At 32.4% G+C, this 27648-nt stretch overlaps 2 protein-coding genes across 2 annotated transcripts in view; one reads left to right on the top strand and one right to left on the bottom strand.

The window, feature by feature from the left end:
• The window catches only part of LOC114327485 (mpv17-like protein), a 39997-nt gene that overhangs the window by 9600 nt on the left and 2749 nt on the right, over nt 1-27648 (bottom strand). The gene's annotated exons all lie outside the window — the stretch shown is intronic.
• Nucleotides 185-26405, top strand: LOC114327484 (neuferricin). Its single transcript, XM_028276122.2, has 4 exons — nt 185-651; nt 13793-13933; nt 19039-19225; nt 26164-26405. The coding sequence occupies exons 1-4, from the start codon at nt 369-371 to the stop codon at nt 26330-26332; spliced, it is 780 nt and encodes a 259-aa protein (XP_028131923.1). The 5' UTR covers nt 185-368; the 3' UTR covers nt 26333-26405.

Here is a 27648-nt window from a genome sequence, read left to right as displayed (position 1 = left end):
TTCACAGATAGCGCAGGATTTGTCAAAAGTCATGTTCCACCAATCACAATGCCGACATCAGCGCCTCTGACTAAACGGAAGGAAAATAAATACGATTACATGTTTTTTATTAGAGTTAGCGGGGCATGATCAACAAACATTCCACAAATTTCTCATTTGTTTTTATTTTTGACAGTTCTATATTTTAAGGTTATGTCATGTCATATCGATAGAAGATATTTTTAAAAACCTAATTTAAGTTTAGTTGTAATGCTTTTTAAATATACATGTACATTTTAAACTACTTAAGTTTGTATGATGACGTTAACTTATTTTAAAATATTCTAATAGCGACAGTATCCAAATCAACGCGGCAATAGTATTTAAATATGTATAAAACTGTTGCAGGATGTTCTGTTCTTATTATTATTGTAGGAATATTTTTACCAGATCAGACCAGTAATGTTATTGGAACTCTTCTTGGGTCCCTTTTGTTTTATAACACAAAATTTACCGAAAATTCAGGAGTTCCATTATTTACAAAGGATGAGTTGAAGTCTTACAATGGAGTAGACAAACCACAACTTTACTTAGCTCTCTTAGGGAAAGTTTTTGATGTGTCTCGAGGACATAAACACTATGGTCCCAATCAGCAGTATAATGTATTTGTTGGTAAGTCGATAATTCTAATAATGCTAAATAGTTATGACTGATATTATAAAAATGCTTTTTATTTGTTCTACAAATAGTATCCACAGTGTATGTCCTTTTCTGAAAGAGAGGCAATTGACCCCCAGGAAATAACTGAGTTGTTTTCTGAACATTTTGCATCTGTTTTCTCGGAATATGAAGATACACACATGTCTTTTAAATATGAAAAATTTTTAGATATTGGTGGTATGGAATTTTCTGTGTTGGATGTTTTTGATAGAATAAACAAATTGAAACCATCATTAAGTAAGGGTCCGGATGATCTGCCAGTATTGTTTTTAGAGAACTGTAAATATGTCCTTTCAGAAGTTTTGTGTAAAATCTTTAACCTATCCTTGAAAACTGGAAAATTTCCAGCTGTTTGGAAACAATTTTTTGTTACACCCGTTTATAAAGATGGAGATAAGTCAAATATTAAAAATTATAGAGCCATATCTAAGACTTCACTTATTCCAAAGGTTTTCGAAGCAATAGTGGCAGATAAATTAAATCCACTTTTTAGAGATATTATTATTGATGAACAGCACGGTTTCACCAAAGGTAGGTCAACAGTTTCTAATCTTTTAAGTTATGAGCATGTCTTGTTAGGTGCCTTGGAGAATGGGTACCAGGTTGATGTAACTTATACCGATTTCTCTAAGGCATTCGACAAAATTGATCAGAATATCTTACTTGGAAAAATGTCTGCCTTGGGCATTCATGGATCAATGTTTGATTGGTTTCAAAGTAACCTTAAAGAAAGAAAACAAATTGTGAAAATGAAGAACTTTATCTCATCTGAAATCATTGTTACTTCTGGAATTCCACAGGGTGGTCACTTATCAAGTTTATTATTCAATGTATTTATTAATGATATCAAGAATGTTTTTAATAACTGTTTATTCAAGGCCTTCGCAGATGATGTCAAAATACTGAACATCATCAAGTCTCCAAATGATTGTCTAGACTTACAAAGAGAACTCAATATCTTCTCAAATTGGTGTAATAATAATAATCTAACATTAAATATAAATAAATGTAAAATCATTACATTTAGCAGAATAAAAAAGCCTATTCTTTTCAATTACACTCTGAATTCGGTAGGCCTTGAAAGATGTTACCTAATAAAAGATCTTGGTGTATGGTTTGATAGTGAATTAAATTTCTCAAACCATATTGATCTGATTACAAATAAAGCAATGAGGTTGTTAGGGTTTGTTTTTAGAACATTAAAATGTTTTGACAATATATTTGTTTTAAAGGAAGTTTACTGTTCCTTAGTGCGATCAATTCTAGAATATGCAGCACCTATATGGCATCCATATTACACTGTGCACAAAGAAAAACTTGAACGAGTTCAGAGAAAGTTTTTGAGACACAAACTAAAAATACCTTATGAAGAGATAAATATTAATGACATCATGAGGCTTTTGAATTTAACCCCCTTGGAAACCAGAAGGAACTATTTAGATATTTGTACAATATATAAAATCATAAATAATATTATTGATGACCCAGATCTCCTGGCAGCTGTTGGCCTGCGTGTTCCATCTATTAATTCCAGAAATAGCCAACTACTTAACATCGAGTTTCATAGAACCAATTATGGCATTAACTCGCCTATTTGTCGAATGAGCAAATTAACAAATGAAATGTTACAAAAGTGTGATTTGGATTTATTTAATGATGGTTTTAATAAATTTAGTGGTAAAATAAAAAAGTTTCTATCAAATTAATGTTAAAATTATTATGGTAAAATGTGTCTTATTTATGAAATATGTAATCTGATTTCAAATTTATTACCTCCAAACTTTTTGTTATATATATGTTTCAGTGTTTTTATAATTATTGAAAAAAAAATCTAGTCACGACATCTTGTTATTGTTATAGTAATCTTTTAATACATTTTGACTTGTATGTATATTCTAATGATTTAACTTTGTAAGACTATATAGGTTATACTTATAACTATCCTTTGTACTTTTATAATTAGTGTTGTTTTATACCTACGTACTCTGTAAATGCTATATGCGTAAATAAAATTTTGACTTTGACTTCTATTTAACACATTCGCTAACAACCGGCTCTTATAATAATATTCATATCGATTTTTCCCATAGTCCAGCGTCTCACCCGTGAGCCACTGATCGCATTGCTTTTAATATGTTGGTAAAGTCAGCAGCACCATTTTATAAGGCTGAATTCAGGCTAAGACTATATTTTATTGCTAATTTATTATGGAAAGAACACATTTATTGCTCTAGCCGTTTCCGAGAAACAGTGGGAGCTGCTAGCTTTACCGTAAAGCTAGCAGCACCTACAGTTTCTCAGAAACGGCAGTTTTTCGGAAATGGTTACAGCAATAAATTTTTTCTTTACGTAATAAATTAGCAATAAATTAGTAATAAAAAATAGTCTTAGTCTGAATTCGGCCTTATAAAATGGTGCTGTTAACTTTACCAATATGCTTTTAATGACAATTTAAATTTATTTATTTATTTATTTATTTATTCACGGGCAAGCCCTATTCCGATATAAATTTTACAGTGTTCTAAATTATATAACATAATTATACAATTATATAACATAAACTATCGTAATATAACATATAACCAAGTGGTTTGGGAAAAATAACTCGTATGAGTAATACAGTTACAAAAAAGAAAAAAAAAAAGAATAAGATAACATTAGGTCAGTACAATTACAAACAAAAGATATCACCTAAATCAATTCGGAAATGTTGTAAGGTATAACGGTTTTAAGTTATCTAATACATACAGGTCATGTAACACTAATCACAATACAAAAGCTCTGGCCGAAAATATTAAAAAGTTAAAAAGTTAGGGAAGAAATTAGGTTTTTAAAGCGGGAAACTGATATATTAAAAATTTCGAGGTTATTTAATGAGTTAGCTAATCGAAGAGTTCTAGGAATAAATGTGTTGTAGGAATAATTGAATCTATGAAAAGAGACATAAAAGGTTTGCACCTGCCTAGTCGAACGACTGGGGACAAATAGAGATATTTTGGAGAGAAGTTCGGGGCAGTTACACAGCCCGTTGATAATTTTAAATAAAATAATTAAGTCTCTTTGTTTTCTGCGTACCTCAAGAGGAGGTAAGTTCAGTATGCGCTCTAATACAGAATAGTCATAGTATACATGCAACTTACTGGCAGTATATCTCAGAAAATTGTGTTGGACAGCCTCAATCTTCAGTTTATGAGTAAAGTAATAGGGGGACCAAATTGTGGAACAGTAATCGAAATGAGATCTAACCAGGGAGAAATAAAGAGATTTAATAGCTGAGATGTTTGTAAAGTCTCTAGTGGTTCTTTTTATAAAGCCAAGCATCTTCATAGACTTCTGTATTGTACTGTAAATGTGTGATTTATAGCTAAGGGTGGAGTCAAGGATCACACCTAGATCCCTAGTTTCAGAGGCAGAATGTAAGGTCAGATTATTTATACTATATTCGAAGATGATTGGATGATGAGTTCGGTGGAAACGAAAAATATGGCATTTGGATGCATTCAAACACATACCATTTTGCATACACCAGTTAGATAGGCGATCAATATCACCTTGTAGACTAAGTGAATCAGCCTCAGATGTGATTATTTTAAAACATTTTAAATCATCAGCGAATAACAAAGTTTCACTTACTTGGAAACAGGGTATTAGATCATTGATAAATATATTAAACAACAGAGGTCCCAAGTGTGATCCCTGTGGTACACCTGAGTTAACAGAGATGGTATGAGAATAGTGATGATTAACCCTGACAATTTGCGATCTTTGCGTAAGATAGCTCTTGAGCCACTTCAATATAAGGCCATCAACTCCGTATAAATAAAGTTTATGAATCAAGAGCTCATGATTAACTTTGTCGAAAGCTTTGGAAAAGTCAGTATACACAGAGTCAACTTGTAAACCCCTCTCAAGAGCATCTGTCAAAAAATCAACATATGTTATGAGACCCAATTCTGCTGATTTTTTGGATGTAAATCCAAATTGTTGGGCCCCTATAATTGGCGAGAAGTCATAACTTAAATAATCGGAAATAATACTCTCAAAAACTTTAGGAATAGCACTAAGAATACAAATGGGACGATAGTTACCTATATCCGATTTTCGACCTGATTTATATATTGGAGTGACATAAGAGTTTTTCCAGTAGTCTGGAAATTCCCCTGTTGATAAAGACTTATTAAATATATAAAAAAGAGGGCGCGATAGAATGAAGCTGAATGTTTTAAGGAAAGTGGGGGGAATTCCATCAGGACCAGGACCTTTGTTGGTATTGAGTTCAGACAGTTTTTCGTAGATTTTTGAAATTTCAATGTGATAATTAGACACATTAACCAAAGGTGAAATCTGGGTTACATGCGGATGTAAGGATTGGTTAGTATAGACGGAAGAGAATTGGTTAGCAAAAAGATTAGCAATATCAGTTCCATTGAAGGCAGTACGATCTCCAAGAGTCATTGTATTAGGTATAGCGTTATTTTCCCTTTTACTACTTACAAATTTCCAAAAGGATTTAACGTTATTAACAATAGAATGTTCGGTACGTTGAATGTAATCAGCATAACACTGTCTTGATAAAAATTTACATCTAGTTCTTAAGTTACTAAATGCTGCATAACTTTCTGGACACCTTGTGCTCTTATATATCTTGTGCACTGATTTCTTCTCGTGAAGCAACTTCTTCAGCTCAGAGGAGTACCAGCATGGATATTTCTTATCACAGATTTTTTTTAGCGGAACAAAACAATCAATGATGGAATAAAAAATGTCGTAAAATACAGAAACCATGTCAGAGAGTACTTTTCCTTGAAGTGCACCATCCCAATTAATTGCTTGAAGGGATGAACGAATTGCTGCATAGTCAGCATGAACAAAGTCATAATAATACTCTTCACCAGATAAATGATCATTTGTGATTTTGAGTGGCAAACTGCATTCAAGCGGAGGATGATGTGTGTCCACTGGAATTAAAGTGTCGATAGCCTTCAATACATCAATACCCAATGGAGATAAAATGAGATCAAGCGTAACTCCTCTATCGTTGGTTATTTCGTTGGTCTGGAAGAGATTGAAAAAAGCACAGATATTGGATATAGTTTCAATAGAATCAGCTTCAGATTGTGTAGCTGTAGGCTGAGGAGAAGCAACGGAACAATAATCATCGACATCCCAAACTGCAGATGGAAGATTAAAATCACCCAATAGAAAAAGGTTTGCTCTATCATATTGCTCGCTTATAGTGATAAGCTGTTCAAAGTACGATTGGTATAAAGTAGCTATAGATTTAGGTGGAAAATATACTGTACCGATTATAGATTTGTTATTAAAGAGAACAAACAACTGTTCAATCGAAGGATCAGACTGAATTTGATAAGAAGGAATTGAGTTCTTAATGGCAATCAAAACTCCCCCACCTCTACTGAAGACACTGGAGTCCTTAGAGCGGTCAGTTCTGTAGATGTTGTAGTTGAGAAGTCCAAGTTCAGCATCCGTAATTTCAGGTGTGAGCCAGGTTTCAGTTAAGATAATGATATCATAGGAACAGTTGCTGACATTCAAGCTGAGGTCAGACAGTTTAGTTCTTAGTCCTCTAACATTTTGGTAATAAAGTATAGGGCTGCCCGGTTTTAGTTTTTTTTACAGATTTTCGGTGTATTGTTGAAGTATTTAATAGTTAAATTTTGCTCACCAGCCTGTTGACGCACTCTAAGTTCGTTTTTCACTGAATCGAGTTGCTTTTTCTGACAGGGAGTTTGATCAGATAGGAAAAATATTTTATTTGCCTGGCCTAATTTAACTTTGTTTCTTAAGATTTGATGCACTTCGCGAGCCGAGGAAAGAACGATTTTAATTGGTCTATGACCGTTTTTATTCTTCTTCCCAAAACGAAAGATATGTTTACTGTTGACACTTATCGCACCTTCACTCGCTCCAGATAAAAGTGTTTTTATTTGATTAATATCCTCAGTTGAAGTTGATGGTTCTGGGAGATTGAAGATAAGTAAATTATTTGACCTTTTTTGGCGTTCGTGTAGCTCATTTATGATGTCATCGGTTATTGGAAAGTTACTCTTGTTATCTTTTAGCATCTGGATTTCAGCTTTGAGTAAGGTGACTTCGCACTTCAGGTTTTCAACTTCTCTTAGAATTTTGGGCACACTTTTGAATGACAGTCGGCAATCAGAACAAAAGTAGAACAACGTTCTCTTCTGGATTACAACAGCTCGAAGTTCAGAAGCACTTAAGCCAGTACATCCTTCGGTCGGATGAAGAATAATATGACAGCTGTCACAAGCCACTGATTTATCACTGATATCTTCATTGCACTTTGAACACTTATTTGCAGCCATAATGCCAATTTCACTGGGCTAATATAATGTGAGTATATCAGTTCTAATATTCCTGGACTAATAAACCTATCACCTCAATTAAGTTCTTATCAGTTGGCACTTTTTTTGGCTTAATTAGTAGCTTTTTATAAGGAGTATACACAATAGATGAAATAATATTATCAAATATTGATTGGACTTGCAAACAAAAACAAGAAAATTAATCTCTTCAATGAACGTAGATACATTTGAAGAACAATACACAAAAAGAACGAAAATTTTGGATAAGTTTAAACCACTTTAAATCCAATAATTCGAGCAGAGATCAAAAAACACTGTTTAACTTGACTAATGACTTTAAATATGTAGTTCAGGTCTGTGAGGACGAAACTTAAATAAGTACCCCCTTGGTAGCGAATGGGTTAAATCATATTTTTGAATATAATCGAAGTAACATTTATCTGTTTTATCTAGATATATCGTCAATAAATTTCGTTTCTTTTGTATTAACCTATTGACTGCCAGCAACGGTCCTCTCACGTTTTGACAAACTTTGTTTATGTGCCAGCAACTCAACCCTTGTGTTCTTCATATGGTTCATCTTATGGGCCTAAAATTGGGCGTATGGAGAATAATCTCTTACTGTGGGTGGCAGTCAAAAGGTTAAGTACATACAATTATACTACACCTTCTCGTTGTAAATGTTCCCTCATACTCATTCTTATTTCCATTATTTGCACATATAGGGTATTATTCCTAAGTTACTTTATATACTACATCACTTTTCTACCCACAGAACCAAAGCTACTCACTCATCTGTCTACAATAAAATATGACAAAGAGCAGCTGGGATTTTCTAGTCTTGGCAATGTAAAAATAATAATATTCTTATTTATAATTTTCATGTTCTTTTCCTTCTATAATTTTCATGTTATTTCCATTTTAAATTCATGTTGATGCCTTGGAAGTTATAATTTTTTTTTCAGTATGAATTATTATCCTTTTTTTGGCTTGGTTAGATCTTTACCTTTACCTACTGGCAATGACTGAAAATTACTGTACAACATACTTACATAAGCAATATTTAAACAAAAAAGCATTCACATGAAGTTTATTAACAAAATAAAATGGCATCAGAGAGAGAGACACACTTTATTGATACAATGTACCAAAACGCCATCGACCGAAGTCTTTCAGCCAATTTACACAATTAATATACATTATTACAATATATGTTTTTTGTTAATATTAATACAATACAATAATTAAAAAAAAATATTTGTATGTGGCGGTAATCACAATATCACTGACAATTAGTTACAATACAGATGATGATTTGAATAGAGTTGTTTATTGTCTTGATGTGTAGCAGATTTCTTCAAAAAGAGTTCTTCCTGGATATCTACGGGCAGTGTCCTCTGGTATCTTCACAATGTGGGGCTCAATCAAATTTTTGTTACTGTCATTAATAAAGAGATATTTAAACAGCTTATTGAGTCTCTCATTAATAGGTTCAATTCCAGTTTCCTCGTACAGCATTCTGTTGGATGGATTGTGAAGTGGATTATCAGGATGACACATTCTAGTAATTTGTCGAAGGCTAGTTGTTTCAGCCACTTTTATATTATTTTTGGCAGGGCCTTTAGAATTATAGAAAATTGCAGAACCATACTCCAGCATGGGCCTGCAAATCATTTTATAAATATTGGCTGCTGTTTCAATCGTAATTCCCTCATTCTTGTATGTTAAACTTCTGAAGTGTTTTGCTCTAGTTATAATTTTCCTTTTTATAACTGCTGTGTGGTGGTTGTACGTCAATTTGTTATTTATTTCTATTCCCAAATACTTAACAGTTTGGGAGGGTTTAATAATATTGTCGCATATGTTTATAGTTGGTGAGTGATCTTGGATTCTATGGTTAAATATTATTACTTTTGTTTTAGAAGGATTTATTGTTAATCTCCATTTATTCATCCAAGATATTGTGTCATCCACCTGCCTCTGCAATAAGTCCATTGTCTTTATTAAATTTTTTCCATATGATATCACTGCAGTGTCATCAGCAAATTGTAGCAAATTAGTGTTGGTTAGTCTATTGTCGCATATGTCACTGCAATAGAGATTATACAATAGAGGGGAGAGTGGTGAACCTTGTGGAACTCCTTGTTGCACTGAAAATGAATGGGAATATGTTTCATTGATCTTAACTATACACCTGCGTCTTCTAAGAAATTCGTCAATAATCCATATTAGAGAAGGGGAGCATTTCATTCTGTCTTTCATAACAATCCTCTATGCCAAACGGAGTCAAAAGCCTTCTTGATGTCCAAGAAAACTCCAGCGGCCTTTAGTCCTTGTAATCTTGCTGCCTGTATATTGGATGTTACTATTGAAAGAGGAAGGATTGTAGATGATTTTTCTCTAAATCCAAACTGGTGTGCTGGAATATGTTGGTTTAATTCATTATATAATCTTCCTTGGATAATTTTCTCAAAATTTTTTCCAATTACTGGGAGAAGGGTGATTGGGCGGTAATTTTGGGGTAGTTGATGGTTAGTATAAGGTTTAGGGATAACTATTACAATGCCTGTCTTCCACTCATCAGGGAAGAAATGATTCATGATACAATAGTTATATATGCTCATTATCTCCTTATGAATATCTGGATCTAGTTGTCTAAGGATTTTACGATTGATGGAATCTTTGCCTGGAGCTGTATTTTTTCCTTTATATAGAGCCTCGTCGTATTCATCTTCTGTGATGTCCTGAAGAGCATTCAGATTACGACTATCTTCATAAAAACTTCCAAACCAACTATCCACCTCCTCTAAGGTATCTCTATCAAAATTGTCATCCTTATCAAATTTGTAGGTTTCTTGAAAGTATCTAGCAAAAGCACTACATTTTTCTTCATCTGTACTATATGTCTGGCCATCATATATCAGTTCTGAAATCTGTTGTCTAAACGATTTATATTTAGACAGTTTTTTTATTTCATTCCAGTATGTTTTTCCTTTCATGGAGTTTATACTTTTACATGCTAGGATCCATTTATGTTGTTTAAATTGTGATATAAGTTTGTGAATATCTTGGTTTAGTTCATTAAATTGTGATTTTAATGCATGTGTCTCATTTTTTTGGATCTGCCTGAGTAACTGTCTCTTCAATTTAATCAGAGACAAAATGAAGGGTGGAAGATTGTAATTAAAGGGTGATTTCTTCTGTTTGGGCGAATTTTCTATTATTAATTTAGACAACATAGTGTTGAAATTTTTAATGTAATTTGGGCAAATGTCATGCCTTATATTCAAAAATTCTTTCATTCTACTATTTACATTTTGTACATTACATTTTGCTATATTGGGAAGATTAATTTCATTAATGTGGTCAGGATCATGATGTAGATTAAAATCAAATTGCAATGCCAAGTGATCACTTCCCAGATCTGGAGTTACAAGTATATTTGTGATATTATTTATAATATTTTTAGAACAAAATAATATATCTGGAGTTGTGCTTGGGTTACCTGCCATTATAAACGTAGGAGGAGTAGGTATTTGACAAAAATTAGAACTTTGAAGAAAACCTCTGATTTGCTTCATACGTGAGGGGCTTGATTTTGGGTTAAAATCGCCAATTATTATTGAATAATCATAAAGGGATGCCTTAATGAAGATAGTTTCTTCAATTAGTGAGGAATTGTGAATATAGACTACGAAAATATGTAATTTGGAGTCTTTAAAAGGAAATGAGACATGAATGCAGTTATTAAGAGGGTTGTTTATTCGTGGAGGATTTTCTTTCCCCATCTTCCATGTTTTTCTGGATTGTATAAGACTGCCTCCTCTGAAGTTTTGGTTTAATATATTTCCTTTTTGTTGGATTATAGACCAGTCACAATATGGGTTAATAAAATCTTTATTGTTGCTTTCCACACACATAAAACTATCGATATTGTTAGCTTGTAAATAGTTGTATATTAAATATTTCTTTGGTTGAAAACTATTGATATTTGAATAAAGAAACCTCACCTTATGAGCCATTATCCTGAAATATTGCAAGGCCTTCCTGTGGCATAGTTGGTGAGTCATTGGTTGGTTTTTCCAGATCGAACATGAGTATAAATAGTCGATTTCCGCTAAATACTGGGGTAGTATCAATGTTATATAGATGTACAAATCTCTTTTTTAGCTTAATTATGATTTCTTGACGATCTTTATTTTTAGGATTATTTAGTTTGTTAGTATATGTTTCAATAATACGATCATGATATGTCATTGGTGAATGTATTCTGCTCGTACCAGTAATTTCTGATGGCATTTCGGAGGATTTTTTGTTCATAGACTTAATTCGCGCATTAGGAATTCCTTCGATAGGTTTAGTTGGTCTGTTAGGACATTTAGGTGACCATGCTTGGTGGTCTTCGGCGTTGCACGACAAACACTTTTCTGGAAGAGGAGAGGTGCACATTTGTGTTGAATGTTTTCCTTGGCATTTCCTACAGCTTATTGATGTGGTGCAGTTCTCTGTAGTGTGGGTATATAGTAAGCATTTAGAACATGGGATAGGAGAAGGTTCGGGTGGTTGACTGGGATAAACAGGATAGTGGTAGTTCTTAAAGAACACTCCCTCGCTTAATAGTTTTTGAAATGATGAGTAATCTCCCGTAATTATTCTAATCAGAGGTGTCAGTTTTCCGGTTTTTCTTGATGTAATTCTTTTGCAGTATCTGTGTGTTATTCCGATATTGGTAAGGTGGTCTTTTATATGTGTATCCTCAATATCCAATTCTACTGATGATATAACACAGGCGAAAGTTGTGTTTTGTGATTTATGTGGTGTTGATGGATTTTGGTTAGAATTTGTTTCTTTGTATTCTTTGACCACACCTGACTGGACTAATGATTTCAGCTTTGTTTTAATGTGTTTATTATCCTGATTACTTTTTAAAATAAAACCACTTCTAGTTTTTATTATAACATCGGAAGAGTTTGGATCTCCAACACTCCAATAATTAGCCAACTGTAACCTTGATAATTCTTGATGAGTTGTTAAAAAAAAAATTTGTTTATAGTTTTTATTACTGATGGTTTTCATTTGAAGTGAATAGTTTTGTGTGTTGTTGTAAGTTACCTTTTTTTGATGACTTGGAGTGTTGATATCTTTTTGTGAGTTTTGCTGAGTTTGTTGTGTTATGTTTTCAGAAGATTGTGGTCCAATTATTATATCTTGCACTTGCTGTTGAGATAGTTGTGGTTGTGTGATTCTTTTTTTGCTGGATTATCCAAATGTTTTTTCCTTTTCCTTTTCACTTTTGTCCACTGTCCGGTATCATCCATTTCCATTTCTTCCTCTTCTTCTGTTTCGCTGCTCTCGGAAGCCATGATTCTTAACTATTTTTTTTGTATAAATCAACTAGTTAACAACCTGCTCACTAATTGCTTTGTAATGAATGAACTCGTCTTCAATGTGTGTGTTTACACTATGAAGGTTCCAAGCATACTGATTTATTTATAATTGTTCTTATTTCTTGTATGTTGTTATTTAACTTATATGTTGTTATTTATAATGATTCTTATTTATAATTTTCATGTTCTTTTCCTTCTATAATTTTCATGTTATTTCCATTTTAAATTCATGTTGATGCCTTGAAGTTATAATTTTTTTTCAGTATGAATTATTATCCTTTTTTTGGCTTGGTTAGATCTTTACCTTTACCTACTGTCAATGACTGAAAATTACTGTACAACATACTTACCTAAGCAATATGTAAACAAAAAAGCATTCACATGAAGTTTATTAACAAAATAAAATGGCATCAGTTAAAACAAAAGTCTATTTTTTAAATTTTATAATTTAGCTCAGTGAATGAACTATATCGACGGGATGTTGAATCATTGTCTGGTATGTGTTATTAAATAATCATTAATAACTTCCATTTTGCTGTTCTGTTTTGTGACTACTGTTTACTTTTACATCTATAATCATTATCAACAGCTATTCTCATCCATCATCAGATGTAAGCCTTCTTTAGGTGTGTCCATTCATTTCTGTTCATTGTTTTTTGCATTCATTCATGACCATCCATTCGCTTAATCATTAAGTGAGTGGCTGGCCACTAATGGATTGTGGAGGACGGATCGTTAAGGATTATGCCTTAATGTCATCAGTCCATCTGGTTTGAGGTCTGCCTCTACTTCTCTTACTGGCTCTTGGTCTCCATTTCGCAATTCACTTCGTCCAACAGTTGTCTTACATTCTTCCTAGATGTCCTGCCCAGTTCCATTTTAATTTGACAATCTTTTGGATTACAGCCAAGTTCATCATATTACTTTTCATCGTCTTCTTATTTCGTCATTGGACTTTCGATCACCGAGCTTAAAGTTGAGTATTCTGTGCTGCAAAGCTCTCTGACTCACTTGAAGTTTGTGGACTATGTTGTTATTGTTGTTAAAAGCCCATGTTTCAGTTCCATCAATATAGAAGTATTATATATGTTAATAATTGCTGTATTGAATGCCATTTTCATGTACTTTTCCAAAAACTTTGTTAAAAACAATATAGACCTAACCAAACTACATTGACTAGATTGCATCATTCGTTGTAGTGACTATATTACTACTGGCTCATAGAAATAAGTGATTCCATCTAATTCACTTCATAATGACTCAAATAATGAATATTAGAAATCAAGTAGGATAAACTGTACTTTTTCTTGTTTATCTTTCTGAAAAAATTACCAATAATTAATTAAATTTATTTTCAAGGTTGTGATGCATCAAGGAGTTTCGTAACTGGCAAATTCGACAAAGAGGATCTCAGTGATGATGTTGCAGATCTAAGTAAAGAGGAGTTGAGGTCCCTTGACCACTGGGTTAAATTTTACAAGAGTTCTTATGAACAAGTAGGTAAAGGAGTTTTCTTTCTTATTATTTTTTTTTATATCAATGATAGTTATCTCATTAATTTTTTCTGTTATTGTTTTTATCGCATCGATGTATTAGGTGAGCGGCAGCAACCCCTAAAATCACGTTATACCGACCACGAAAATCAACTTTGAGGTGAATGACAAATTTTAGCCATTCTTTATATTTTTGAGGTCGCTGAATCCAAATATGAAGTTTATTTTTATCTACATTTGGTGGAATATGTTCAAAAATCAAATTTTATTCAAAAATGCGAAAAATTAATTTAAATTATTTTTCAAATTTAACTCGCTCTATCTTTGGTCGCTGTGAATATTTCCCCTTGAAAATTTTACTGTATCATCTCTCAAGTATTTGGATAACAACGAGATTTGTCCGAAATGTTAACAATTTGAAAGAGGAGTTATTAATTTTTAACCATTTTGTCGTCAGATTCTGTTAGGCTCATGTTTACTTAAAAAAGTTGAGCGACGAACTTTTTAGACTAAAATTTTTACTAACACCAAATTAAAATATAACTCATGAGGAAGTTTTCTGGAAAATTTCAAGTCAAATATACAATATAAAAAGAGTTATATGACTTTAAAAATCCGATACAAAAACATCTTGGACAAATCTCATTGTTGTCTAAATACTTCAAAGATTTTCGAAAGGAAATATTTACAGCAATCAAAGATATAGTGCAGTCACTGAAGGTTTTCGCCTCCGATTTCATTGAACCTCCATTGATTTTCATAAAAATTGGTGAGTAGTTAGAGAATACCTCAAGGAACAAAGGTGACATAATGCAAACTTGCGCTTTTATCCTGGGGGTCGATTCCACCCCTTTTCGGAGGTAAAAATTATTTTATTAAAAATAATACCACAAATCGATAGAGTGTCGAATTCTAAGCAAAATTTGTTATATAAAGTTATTAAAATAAATCAAAACTTTTTTAGTTATTAAACATCAAAGATTTTAATTTTTCGTTAGAAACATCCATGTTTTTAACCGATTTTTCATAAATAACTCAAAAACTATAAGTTTTTACAAAAAAGTTATAATTACCAAAATTGAAGCTAATGAAAAACGAAATAAACTGCTTGCTTAAAAAACTAAACTAATGTTAATTGAAAGTGAGTTAGGGGTAATTGAATGTATATTTTTTTAGATGAGTACTCAAATCTATGTATTCAAGCTTAAATAACGGGAAAACGATCCATTTTATAAAATATACGTGTCATACACTTATTAAAGTACTTCGGAATACCTATCAAATGAGCTCCAGTAGAAGTTAATAGCATCAAAATTAAGCAAGTTACGATGAAAATAAGAGAACCCTTTCGAATTTTTTAGGAAAAAGTGAAAAATAAAACATACGCCATTTCTACAAAAATTAAAATTTATAGGCATCCTTACTAATTTTTTTTTATATTAGCATTCGTAATCGTTTCAATAATTTTGACCGGTTTAGAATGCATATTTTTGAAAAAAAGATATAATTTAAGAAAATCAGAATTTTTAAAATTATTGTAATTTTCATTTTCTTTTGATAATAACTCCAAAAATACTCAATATACGTAAAAAATGATTTTTAACCAAATTTTAGTTTTTGCTGTACCAAGCATTCTACCGTTTTTACTAATTCCCTAGGGTAAAAAATAACCGAGATAGAAACGTTTAAACCTTAAATTTTGCTGCGACAACCATGTAATCGGGACTATTTAACCTTTTATTTTTAAAAAAGGAAGAAGTTTAAAAGGATAAATTTAACTTGGATTATTATCCCTTAAAATTAGCTTTCAAACGGTTTTTAGATGAACGTGATATCGTAAAAACTGACGGAGTTATTAAAAAAAAACAACACCATTTTTTATAAAAACTTTTAAAAGATAAATTTTGAAAACTGTTTGGTGCATAAACTTTTAACGCTATCAACTTGTTCGGGGACTCATTTGATAGATATTTTTAAGTACTTTGACAAATGTTTAATACTTTATGTTATAAAATGCATAATTTTCCCGTTATTTAAGATTGAATATTTGAATTTGGGAAGTCGCCGAAAAAATTATACATTCAATTACCTATAACTTACTTTATGTTAAAACTAAAATGTTTTTTTAGTAACGAGTTTATTTCATTTTTTATTAGCTCCAATTTTGGTAATATTAACTTTTTTCTAAAAACTTACAGTTTTTGAGTTATTTATGAAAAATCGGTTAAAAACATGGATTTTTCTTAAGAAAAATTAAAATCTTTGATGTTTAATAACTCAAAAACTTTTGATTTATTTTAATAACTTTATATTACAAATTTTACTTATAATTTGTCCCTCTATCGATTTATGGTATTATTTTAATTAAAATAATTTTCACCCCCGAGAAGGGGTGGCATCCACCCCCCAGGGTAAAAGCGCAAGTTGGCACCATGTCACCTTTGTTCCTTGAGATATCCTCTAACCACTCACCAATTTTCATGCAAATCTATGGAGGTTCAACGAAATCGGAGGTAATAGCTCATATCCACCTTCAGTGACTCCACTAATACAGCTAGTTAAAGTTGAAAAATCATCTTAATTAATTTTTTGCATTTTTGCATAAAATTTGATTTTTGAGCATGTTCCATCAATTTTAAATAAAAATAAACATCATATTCAGATTCCGCGACCTCGAAAACATAAAGAATCATCAAAATTGGTCATTCACCTTAAAGTTGATTTCGTGGTCGGTATAACATCATTTTAGGGGTTGCTGCCGCTTGCCTAACACTATGTGTGCGTTTTTAAAGTCATATAACTTTTTTCCTATTGCATATTTTGACTTGAAATTTTTCGGAAAACTTCTTCATCAGTTATGTTTTAATGCTGTATTGGTTAAAATTATAAGCTAAAAAGTTCGTCGCTCAACTTTTTTAATTAAACTTGAAATTAACGAAATCTGACGACAAAATTTTTAAAAATTAATAACTTTTTTTTAATTCTTTTAACCATTTGGACAAAGCTCGTTGTTATCTAAAATCCAAAAGAAAATATTTACAGCGACCAAAGATACAGCGAGGTAAAGTTGAAAAATCATCAAAATTGATTTTTCGTATTTTTGCACAAAATTTGATTTTTGAACATGTTCCACCAATTCTATATTAAAAATAAACTTCATATTCGGATTCAGCGACCTCGAAGATATAAAGAATTATCAAAATTTACCATTCACCTCTCATGGTCGTTTTTTAGATTTCTAAGCCTCTAATTAGGCGTGTGCCGTTCGCCTATATCTACTTGAAATGTAGGATAAGACAATGCTCTATGTAGGAATAATATACAGGGAAGTAGCGGGACAGTCGAATAATTTGCGAAATATACATCGGATCAAAAAACTGAAAAATATGTTTTCAATATTTTTTAAAGATCTATCGAATGACACCAAACACGATACCCCCTCTACACCCTGGAGGTGTCTTTAGAATCTTAAATAAGAACCCACATTTTTTATTGCAGATTCGGATTGCCTACGCAAAAATAAGCAACTTTTAATACAGACGACATTTTTTCGAATTGTGGATAGATGACGCTATAATCGGAAAAACTATACTGATAATAATAGTCTCCCGTTTTATACCGCTAATGCGGCTTTGGGATTATAGCAGGGTAGTCTGCTCCTTAGTATAGAAACGGTCTAATATCTCGAGAAATGCAATTCCAAATAAAAAACCAAAAAATTACCAACCTATTGAATAACACTAAACACGACCTCCCCATTCCATCCCATGTTGGAGGGGTGGATGTAGGGTGACCAAACGTCCCGTAAAAATGGGATTGTCCCGTTTTTTAAGCTGCAAAATCGTTGTCTTTATTTATTAAACGCCCCACATTTTAAATTAAATCACATATTCATAGGTAAATTGAAAAGGGTTTAGGTCTCAAATTAGCTAAAAAGAGCATGTTTCAATGATTAGGTTTCAATGGGGGTCGCCTACAGTTTCTCAACTGTCATCAATACGCCTAACTTCACGCGTAACTTTGATATGAGAATTATAAAAAAAATATGCATTGAAATCCAAATTACACCTTTACTTTACCGTGCACTTCTCGTAGACTCTACCTTATTGGTAGAATCGTGTTGATAAACTGCAGCGTGCCCGTTTCAATGGAGGCTCCTGAAGAGTATCGCCCCCAAAACCTCTTTGGATGTCCGTTTTTTCAAGTTTATGATTTGGTCACCCTAGGGTAGGGGGTAACTTTAAAATCTTAAATAGGAACCCCCATTTTTTATTGCAGATTTTAATACCTCATAGAAAATAAGTAACGTTTATTCGATTACATTTTTGGATTTATTAGTAGGTGGCGCTAATAAATCGTATTTTCCCAATTACAGCGCCATCTATCAACAATTCTAAAAAATGTCTCGAATAAATATTCCTTATTTTTTAATGAGGAATCAAAATCTGCAATAAAAGACGGGGGTTTGTATTTAAGATTTTAAAGTTACCCCCACCCTACCTCCATGGGATGGAGTGGGGGGTCGTGTTTAGTGTTCTTCAATAGGTTTTTGAAAAATATTAAACACGTGTTTTTTGGTTATTCATTTGGAAGTCTATTTCTCGAGATATTAGACCATTTCTATCAATTACTTAGTGCATCAGGGTAAATCGTTTTTTCCGATTATAGCGCCATCTATCCATAATCGGGAAAAATATCTCAAGTTAAAAAGATTATTATTATTATTAAGAAAAAAGTTACTTATTTTTACGTAAGGAATCGAAATCTGCAATAAAAATGGAGATTCCTATTTAAGATTTTAAAGTTACCCCCACCCCACCTACAGGGGGAAGTGGGGTAGCCGTGTTTGGTATCATTCGATAGATTTTTGAAAAATATTATACACGTATTTTTCAGTTTTTGCAACTTTGAGTTATATAGAAGTTTCGGAGATCGCGACGAGATCCTTAATGTAGCACGCCTTAGATGGATAGGGCATGAAATTAAGACCTACAGAAGATCATGGATGTAGTTACGAAAGACAAGAAAAAATATGGACCATAGTTGAATGTTAAAAAGACAAAATAATGTATTCTTAATTTGTAAATATTTTTCCAATGTTTTCATTTGCAGGTAAAGTTATTGGAAGGTATTATAAAGAAGATGGTAAGCTTACTCCTTATGGAAGTCAAGTTAAGAAACTGATAAGAGCTGCAGAGCTGGACAAAGAAAATGAAATGGAAGACATGAAAAAGTTTCCACCTTGCAACATTGAGTGGAATAAAGAAACGGGCACGAAATTGTGGTGTTCTAATAAAAGGTCAGTGAACAACAGTTTTTACAATTATAATTGGATAGCGCATACTAAAGCGGCATTTTGTACTTAAAATTAAGAACTGGATTTTAGGATAAGACTGAAATAAATATTAAGTAATCTTAAAACATTGATTCAATTTATGTTTTGTCATTATTGAATACATATTCAGTTAAAGAAAAACTTCATTGGAACCTTACATGACCATTCTGTAATAGAGATACGTTTGACTCATTGTTCCAATGGAAGGAAATTTTTGATTTTTTTTTTGAAGATTTTTGAAATAAATGTGGTTAAATAAAAAAATAATTGGATGGGTAGGTTGAAAGAAGGTTTGAATGATAGATACTAGGTCGTAAGATATCAAGTCAAGTTTGGTATACCTCTTTCAATAACCAAATAAGTTGAATAGTATACAGTAGATGATGATCATCTACCGTAGATATATCTGTCTAAAAAGCCTAAAGTGTCCACTGCTGAACGTAGGCCTCCCTACGTTTTTACCACTCCTCCCTATCTTGTATCCTTTTTTATCTAGTCTCCAAAAATTATCTTTTAGATTTTCAGCGATAGTCTCCAGGGACATATTTTCATCATAGTTCAGAGTTCTTTTTATTTCGTCCTGATATTTTTCTAATGCTATTTCGTTTTTTTATGTTTTTCTCCACTTTTGCTCTTACCATCCGGTGGTCGCTAAGGTATGTGGTGACTAAGGTGGCGTTCACAACTCGGATGCCTCTACAGTAAAAGTAAAAAAAAAATATCATTGTTTCCTGCTTGTCATGTTTCGAATGCGATTGCACAAGACGGAATTAATTAGGTTTCTTTGTGTTAACAAGATTATGTTCATTGTATGTTGTTGTTGAACAGTTTCGAGATCTACATACTTAACAGGCTTTTCGTAGCAGAATAGTCACCATCATCATCAATGATGTTACAACTCTTCGTGAGTCTTTGCCGTGTTTACTATCGCTTTCCATGTTTGTCGGTCCTTTGCCACTATTTTCAATCGTCTCACTCTCATTTTCTTCAGATTTTCTCTGACTGAGAATCTTTCTGACGAACTGATGAGCATCTTTCCACCTTTTTTTAGTTTGTCCTAGAGACCTTCTTCCATCTGGTCTTTCCCAAAATACGATTCATCTGAGTCTATTGGCCTTTATATGTATATCTGACTCGATTCTCGTTCCCGGAGAGAGACTTTAACTCGTTATTGTGTCTGCGCTCATGTCTATTTTACGTTCCCACACCAGCAGCTTATTTACTTCTCTTTTTGTTAGCGTCCATGTTTCGCTTCCATACGCGACTGCTGGTCGTGTTATGGTCTTATATATCTGGATTTTTGCACCTTGTGAGGGAAGTTTTGACTTCATTAGTTGTTGCATTGCAAGAAAGAATTGTTTGAGAATGAATTTAACTTCTCGTTCTATTTTGTTGTCATTGGTGATTGTTGCTCCCAGATATTTAAACTCTTTAACTAAGCAGAATAGTTACATTACGTAATACATGGTACTGGATCGCAGTAGTGACGATGTCATTGATTTATGTGTAAGTTATTGTGGTCCAGGAACTATTTTCTTGTGGAATTGTATTTTTAATTATTAATAAATTCTGCAAATTTACTACAATTGCTAAATTGCAAATACTTAATTTGACTTCCAGCTAGAAAAACGATTTCTGGGAAACATGAAAAATGTTAAACAAAGTGTCTTCAATTTTCCACAAAAAATTGTAGTTAATTCTCTCAATAATTAAACGTTTAGTTTATTTTTGGTGAATATGCTATTTCAAATACTGCAAAATTTATATTTCTGTGGAATGAACTCATTATATTATAAATTTATTGTTTAAATAACAATAAAATTATCAAATACTTTTCGAACTATTTGTATGTAGTATGGAGAAGTGTAAAAGTGTTATATTTCATTGATCTGATAAAAATCGTAAAAAATGGCAAATTTCGCGCGTTTATTTTTGAAGTTATACTTCTTTAGGCGCGATTGGGAAAAGTCAGTCTGAAGTTAGTTGCTAAATCTTTCATAAGTTACGTATCAGTGCAAATACACAGGGTGAATAAATAAAAAAATATATGCATATTGGTGTTTTTTTTTTGGTTAGGTTTATGACGAAGAGGTAGAAGCAAAGATCAAGAAGCTAAAAAACAGAAAATCACCTGGAACGGATGGTATACCCAATGAACTTTTAAAATATGAAGGCCCTGAACTTGCAAGTAAACTGTCGCAATTCTTTAAAAACATCTTAAACGAAACATAAACACCAGAGGAATGTCATAAGAGCATCACAATCCCCATATTTAAAAAAGGACCAAAAACTTGCCCACAAAACTACAGAGGAATAACCCTCTTAAATACAACGATGGAACTTTTCACGAGTATTCTTAAGGACAAACTGGAAAGAAAAATCACTAATGCTGAAGAAAAACAAGGTTTTACAAAGGGGCGATATATAACAGACGCAGTATTTATAATAAAAAAAAAATAAAAGAAAAAGCTATAGAGTTCGGCATGCCAGCGTATATCTGCTTCATTGATCTGACGAAGGCGTTTGAGAGTTCGCCTGGGAGACATTCAAAATATATTAATAGAAAATAAAACACCGACCAGCATAACAAAGATAGTCCATAACCTAAATAACAACAACGTAACCAAAGTTAGAGCAGAAGACCAGTTCACTGAAAATATTCCAACACCGGGAGGAATTAGACAAGGAGACAGTTTAAGCCCCTTCTTGTTTAACCTACTCATGGGCAAAATTATAAACAAAGTAACATATCTTAATCTCGGATATAGAATGGGCAACAGAAGAATTGATATGGTGTGTTACGCAGATGGTGCAGTGATTATTGCTGAATCAGAAGATGATCTTCAGAGACAGCTCTTTCAGTTCTTTCAAGTAAGCCGCCAACTAAATATGAACATTTATACCAACAAAACTAAATGTATGACAATAGCAAAAGATCCGCTCAGATGTAAGTTAGTGGTTGAGAACAACCATAGAACAGGTGATGCAATTCAGATATCTGGACATAGATATATCAAGCACTCACGACCCAGTAAAGGACTTGAGGAGTCAGATCAACAAAACATCTGCATTGTCAGGATGTCTGCGGGAGATAGTCTGGTCAAATTCGTATATGCGCACAGATAGTAAAATTAGAATCTACAAGACTTGCATACGACCGATCATGACATATGGCATAGAAGTGCGCGAAGACACCAACAAAACGAAACAGGTGCTAAGAGTTGCCGAAATGAAAAACCCTAAGAACAATTGTGGGGAAAACAAGAAGATACAGAGTAAGAAATACAGACATTAGAGAGCAATGTAAAATTCAAGATATTGTAAGATGGGGAAGGCAGTGCAAGAGGATGTGGTACAACCATGTAAGACGAATGGATCAGAATAGACTCCCAAAATTGCCCTAGAAAACAACCCGCCCGGTTCAAGACCCCTCGGAAGATCACCTAAAAGATGTAGGGATAGTTGGCAATCTACCTCCCAGGAAATTAACCAGAGGCAGCTTCAGAATTAAACAGATCGAAAGATCTCCAAGAAGTAAAAGAAGAAGAAGGTGTTTTTGTTAATTCAATTATACATACGACAGTGATAGATATTTACTGATAATTTATTATTAAATATATTTATTTTGAATATTAGTGGTAAAAGTGGTTTTAATACACTGTTTTTAGTGCATTTATATATTTGAGGTTATCTGTCGGTACTTATGTATAATTTATTTACATTGTAAATAATTATTTTTGTAAAATAAAAATGTATACCATTTTCATTCAGTTGCAATGCGAAGGCAAAACAATCTTACTTTTCAATTAGAATACGGAGCGCAGGAAAACCTCCATGGTTCTCCATGGAGAACAGTGCCTACGTTCTTTCCGATGAGGCTCCAATAAGAGCCGAAAATCGCGATTCAGACTGGACTGCGCTCCGTATTCTAATTGAAAAGTAAGATTATTTTGCCTTCGCATTGCAACTGAATAAAAATGGTATACATTTTTATTTTATAGTCGTATTACTCCGTAGAGTAACCAGGTGCATTTTCCGTTGGAATATTACCGAGCTGCAGACGGGGGTTGTGAATTGCATAGTGTAGAATTCCTTCCCTTTGTCTTCACTGCAGCATCCATTTGGCTTGCAAATTGTAGAAGCCTTGGAGGTGTCACCAGGGAAATGTACCAATAAGTTTTCAATTTAAAAATCTTTTAGTAATATTTTTAATATTTTCAATATTATTAATTTTGCTATTAGGATTGAAAACTAACTTCATCTTTCAATTATTTTTGTTTTTATAAAAATCATTAAATAGATTATTATCTAAGAAATTTTTTTTCTTTCGTTTAAAAAAAAAATTAAAAAAGCTACTTTTTAATGACGCCAAAGAATGATAACTTCTTACGTGCGGACATAAATACATATAATCTTTTTTTCTATATTCTTGGTAAATCGATGTTTTACGTCCCCCCCCCCCCACTACGCGGAAAAGGAAGCCCGGGGGTAGGTTTGACAAACTTTTTTGCATCTTTTTGTCGTCCAAAAATTGACATTCTCCTCAAAATTCAGCTTGTTGGTATGATTTTTAGAGGTTCAGTGACATTTTCGTATATCTGGAGTAATAATGTTTCTCTACATTTTTGGATTACTTAGTGGTAGAAACAGGAGAATTACATACTTGAACGCTAGGCTATTATGTTGGCAAGGATCTTAGGAAGAAGAATACAGCTAGTAAAGGACAAACGATTTGATATACCGAAAAGATTAAAAATAGCGATATGGAAGTACAAGATTGGGTCGGAACGAATAGAAGTTTAACTTCTTCATCTTCTTTCTCATAATCCTTATTGCCCCTCAGGGCGTCGGATAAGAAGTTTAACGAACAATTAAAAGGGAAACAGGATAAACATAGCAATCATAACAGAAATTAAGAAAAAATTAAAGGTTTAATATGTATTTAAAATTTATATCAAATAATCAAACCTAGATTCCTATAAAAAACAACCATGGCGCACAGTGTTCAAAATTGAAGGAAACGTGATCGTAAGTACAAAAAAAATAAATCTGAGAATGCCGAAATTAAGGGGTTTGTTTGTACTAGTCATGATGCAACTTCTCAGCAAAAATTGATTTTTTATGTTTGTTAGGGCCAGATGTATTAATGATCAAAAGTACAAAATTCAATATAATTTTATACATCAAATTTAAATCCTCAGAGGCCTTTTATTAGTTGGAATATTACTTCATTTATGTGGATAGCTAATATAAAAGTAATTATTTAAGATAAAAGTACATACTTTAAAGATTAAAATAGCATAGTTAGCTTCCCGGAAAGGTGATTTTGATTTTGATATAATCGGCTGTCTAAAAACCTATACAAATTTTGATAAAATTAATGTTTGACAGCGTATTACGTTTATTGTGCCATCTTGTGCCACATTAAATCCTTCACTAAATGAAAGATTACAATGTAAGGAATAAAAATATATATAAGACAAACTGCGCAAAGGTGCGCAACTGAGTACATTGCGCATAAGTTTGCATCGAGCGCCACGAGCATTTGGTCTGAATTAATAATTGCACTCGTACGTATTGTTTACATGTATGTCAAACACATGTTATTTGTTAGAGTTACGAAAAGAGATTTTAGTTTTGATGAAGTAGTGCTATTCCACAATAGAGAATATACTCTCTATAATATAAAATATATATAATATAATATAAAATCATTAGTTTTCGAGATATTTGAACTTAAAAAAGTAGATAACGGCACAGATATTTTGATTAATGTATTGTGCTGCTGAATTTTTAATTTCAAATATCTCGAAACTTATGATTTTATCATTATAAATGAATAATATACTCTTCAGTCTTAACGTTAAAATCATTGATTTTAGAGATATTAAATATCTCTAAAATCAATTTTGAAGTTTAAAATTAAGCGGCACAATACATTAATCAAATATCTGTGCCGTTACATGTTTAACTTCAAATATCTCGAAAACTAATGACTTTATCGTTGCGAATGAAGTGTATGTTATTTACATAGAGAGTATTGGAGAATCGAAACATTGCGCTAAAATGGCATTTCCGTCAGTGGCGTAGAATTTGGGAAGGGTCAACCATTCACTGTCCCCTGTCGTACGCCTCTGGTAATAGCCAGAAACGTTTGTTTAACATAATTTTATAGGGTGTACAGTACCTACACTTTGTACGAAGTATGAAAAGGATACGTCGAAAAGTTTTAAACCACTGAGCAAAAATAGTTTTTAAATTTTTAAATAAAACACCCTGTAACTCTGTAAGGGGCCACATTTTATTTAAGTGAATTGGGTTAAATCCTAATATTTTGAGGTCTAGAATCTACAACTGAAAGATTGGACATTCTTAATGAAACACCCTGTATAACGATATTTTTTAAGTGGTTCACCTCCTAATGAAGGGATGAAAACTAAAAAAACGACCCCTATTATATATATACTCGTTATACGGTATAATAGCTCAAATATTCCAAGTTTTCAGCGAGATAACTTTTAGTTTAAACAAATTTAGTTTCGATCACGTTTTGACCAATTTTGAACACTGTCTGGCGTCGTCATGCCTGCGTCGATGATGTAGATTGTAGATGAAGGTGCTGTATGGCTTGTAGACCTTTCCATACCTGAAAGATATTTTGTATATAGGTACTCTACATCTATGTACTAGCCCCGTTTGGGTCGCGGCCTTGCTTTCATAGCAACTTAAACTTACTTGCTGCGCTGATCGTGCCCATTTACTGGACATTTTCTTAGATAAATGGACCGACATAGAAACGAGTTGTATTTCGTAGTAGAAACGAGTAGTGTTTACTATTGTATATAAAAAGATAATACTTTATTTCAATATCTAGAACACTATTTATTTGATTTATGTTTTAGTGGAGGAATTTCGAGAGATTGGGTTGGCCTGCCTAGACAGTATTATGAGGTGAATTCAAAAAAATACAGATGTGCTTGTATTAAAGAAGATAAGGTGGATTCTATTGGAAACATAAAGGAGTATGAAGGTTGTGATACAAGGTCTAATGTTTGTTTTGTTAAAACGTAATTTGTTTCAAAAAACGATTTTATATAAAATATGGAATTTATTGCGAATCTCGAATTAAATTTTTATATTTTAATTTGTTGTTTTTGTGAAGGTTTGGTTTTTAAATGATTCAATGCACCAAAATATTGCCTATAAGATGAAACGAGAATAGAAACGTTATTGAAGCATGTATCCTTACATTATTTAAAAGCTGTGAAAAACCTAAATATAACTAGAGTTCTATGGTGAGAAAGGAGGTTTATTTAGGAAAAAATAGAGAAACAATGAGTTGAAACATAAAAAGAGTCCTTATTCAATTTGTAGAAATATGGTTAATATTAATAGAGATACTGCAATTATTGAAGTACTTAAGTAAAAACCTCAGGAAGAAATTTGCAAATGAGAGGAACTGGTGGTAGTAAACGACTCACAGAGTGGTATTTTACATAAGAAGCTGGCCAAAAATGGAAATTTCAAAAACTAGCATTTTGGGTCGATCCCTGTCCCTAAACCTGGTAGTTGTAGATAACGTAATCACTTCGTAACACGTTTTGGCAGCGTTTGCGTTTAGTCTGAGATTTTACTACAGGTTTTTGTACGCTTTGCAATATTTTTACTTCTATATTTTAAATGATTTTTGTGAAAGGGGCAGTTATGGATATGCCAGACAATGACAAATTCATAAATCAGCTTGTACTACTCACAGTATTTTCATTTTTATTTTATTTTGTGAAAACTTTGAAAAATGTTTATGAAAGTAGATGTACTAATCTGTAATATGAAATAAATCTTATGCAGTATCGATGAGTAGAGAGTAACTAAAATAATTTGTTTTTATATTGAAAACTATGCAAACAATTGGATTATTTTTGATTGAAGTTCTAGAAGGGTAAGATTTTAAAAAATTGTTCAATATTTGGAGCTTACCTTCCTCTGGCATATCCATAACTGCTCATTTACCAAAAATCACTTGGAAATATATTTTTTTATTTATTATCTCTTAGAGAGATCTGCAATCTGCCTAGTAGACGTACAAAAAGTGGTAAGGTATCGTACCCTTAATTTTGCGAACGGAGATTTTTTTAGACAAATAGGTATAGGTATTAAACTGCAGAATAATAATAAAAGGATAATAAAACAGCAGTAAAAATAGAATTTATCTATTCTATGTCATATTATGTATAAGTTTTTAGTTTGTGAAAACTGTCATTATAGATAGCAGTGCGTGAAGTAACAATGTATTTTAAATGGCATTTACTTTTTCGCACTGATTTTGACATAGTTTCATATAATCAAATATCCTTAACTTTCGCGTTGTCATGGTGATGACATAATGA

Source organism: Diabrotica virgifera, chromosome 3 (assembly GCF_917563875.1).
Source record: "Diabrotica virgifera virgifera chromosome 3, PGI_DIABVI_V3a".
Classification (NCBI taxonomy): domain Eukaryota; kingdom Metazoa; phylum Arthropoda; class Insecta; order Coleoptera; family Chrysomelidae; genus Diabrotica; species Diabrotica virgifera.
The sequence above is the reverse complement of the archived record's forward strand: the minus strand, read 5'-3'. Positions and strand labels throughout refer to the sequence as shown.

What these genes read in the sequence shown, in the direction of transcription:
- LOC114327484 (XM_028276122.2), top strand. Translation starts at nt 369, where the DNA reads ATGTATAAAACTGTTGCAGGATGTTCTGTTCTTATTATTATTGTAGGA. An exon ending in GCAGTATAATGTATTTGTTG is followed by an intron (nt 652 to 13,792) that starts GTAAGTCGATAA and finishes TTTATTTTCAAG; the next exon opens with GTTGTGATGCATCAAGGAGT. An exon ending in TTGTGGTGTTCTAATAAAAG is followed by an intron (nt 19,226 to 26,163) that starts GTCAGTGAACAA and finishes TTTATGTTTTAG; the next exon opens with TGGAGGAATTTCGAGAGATT.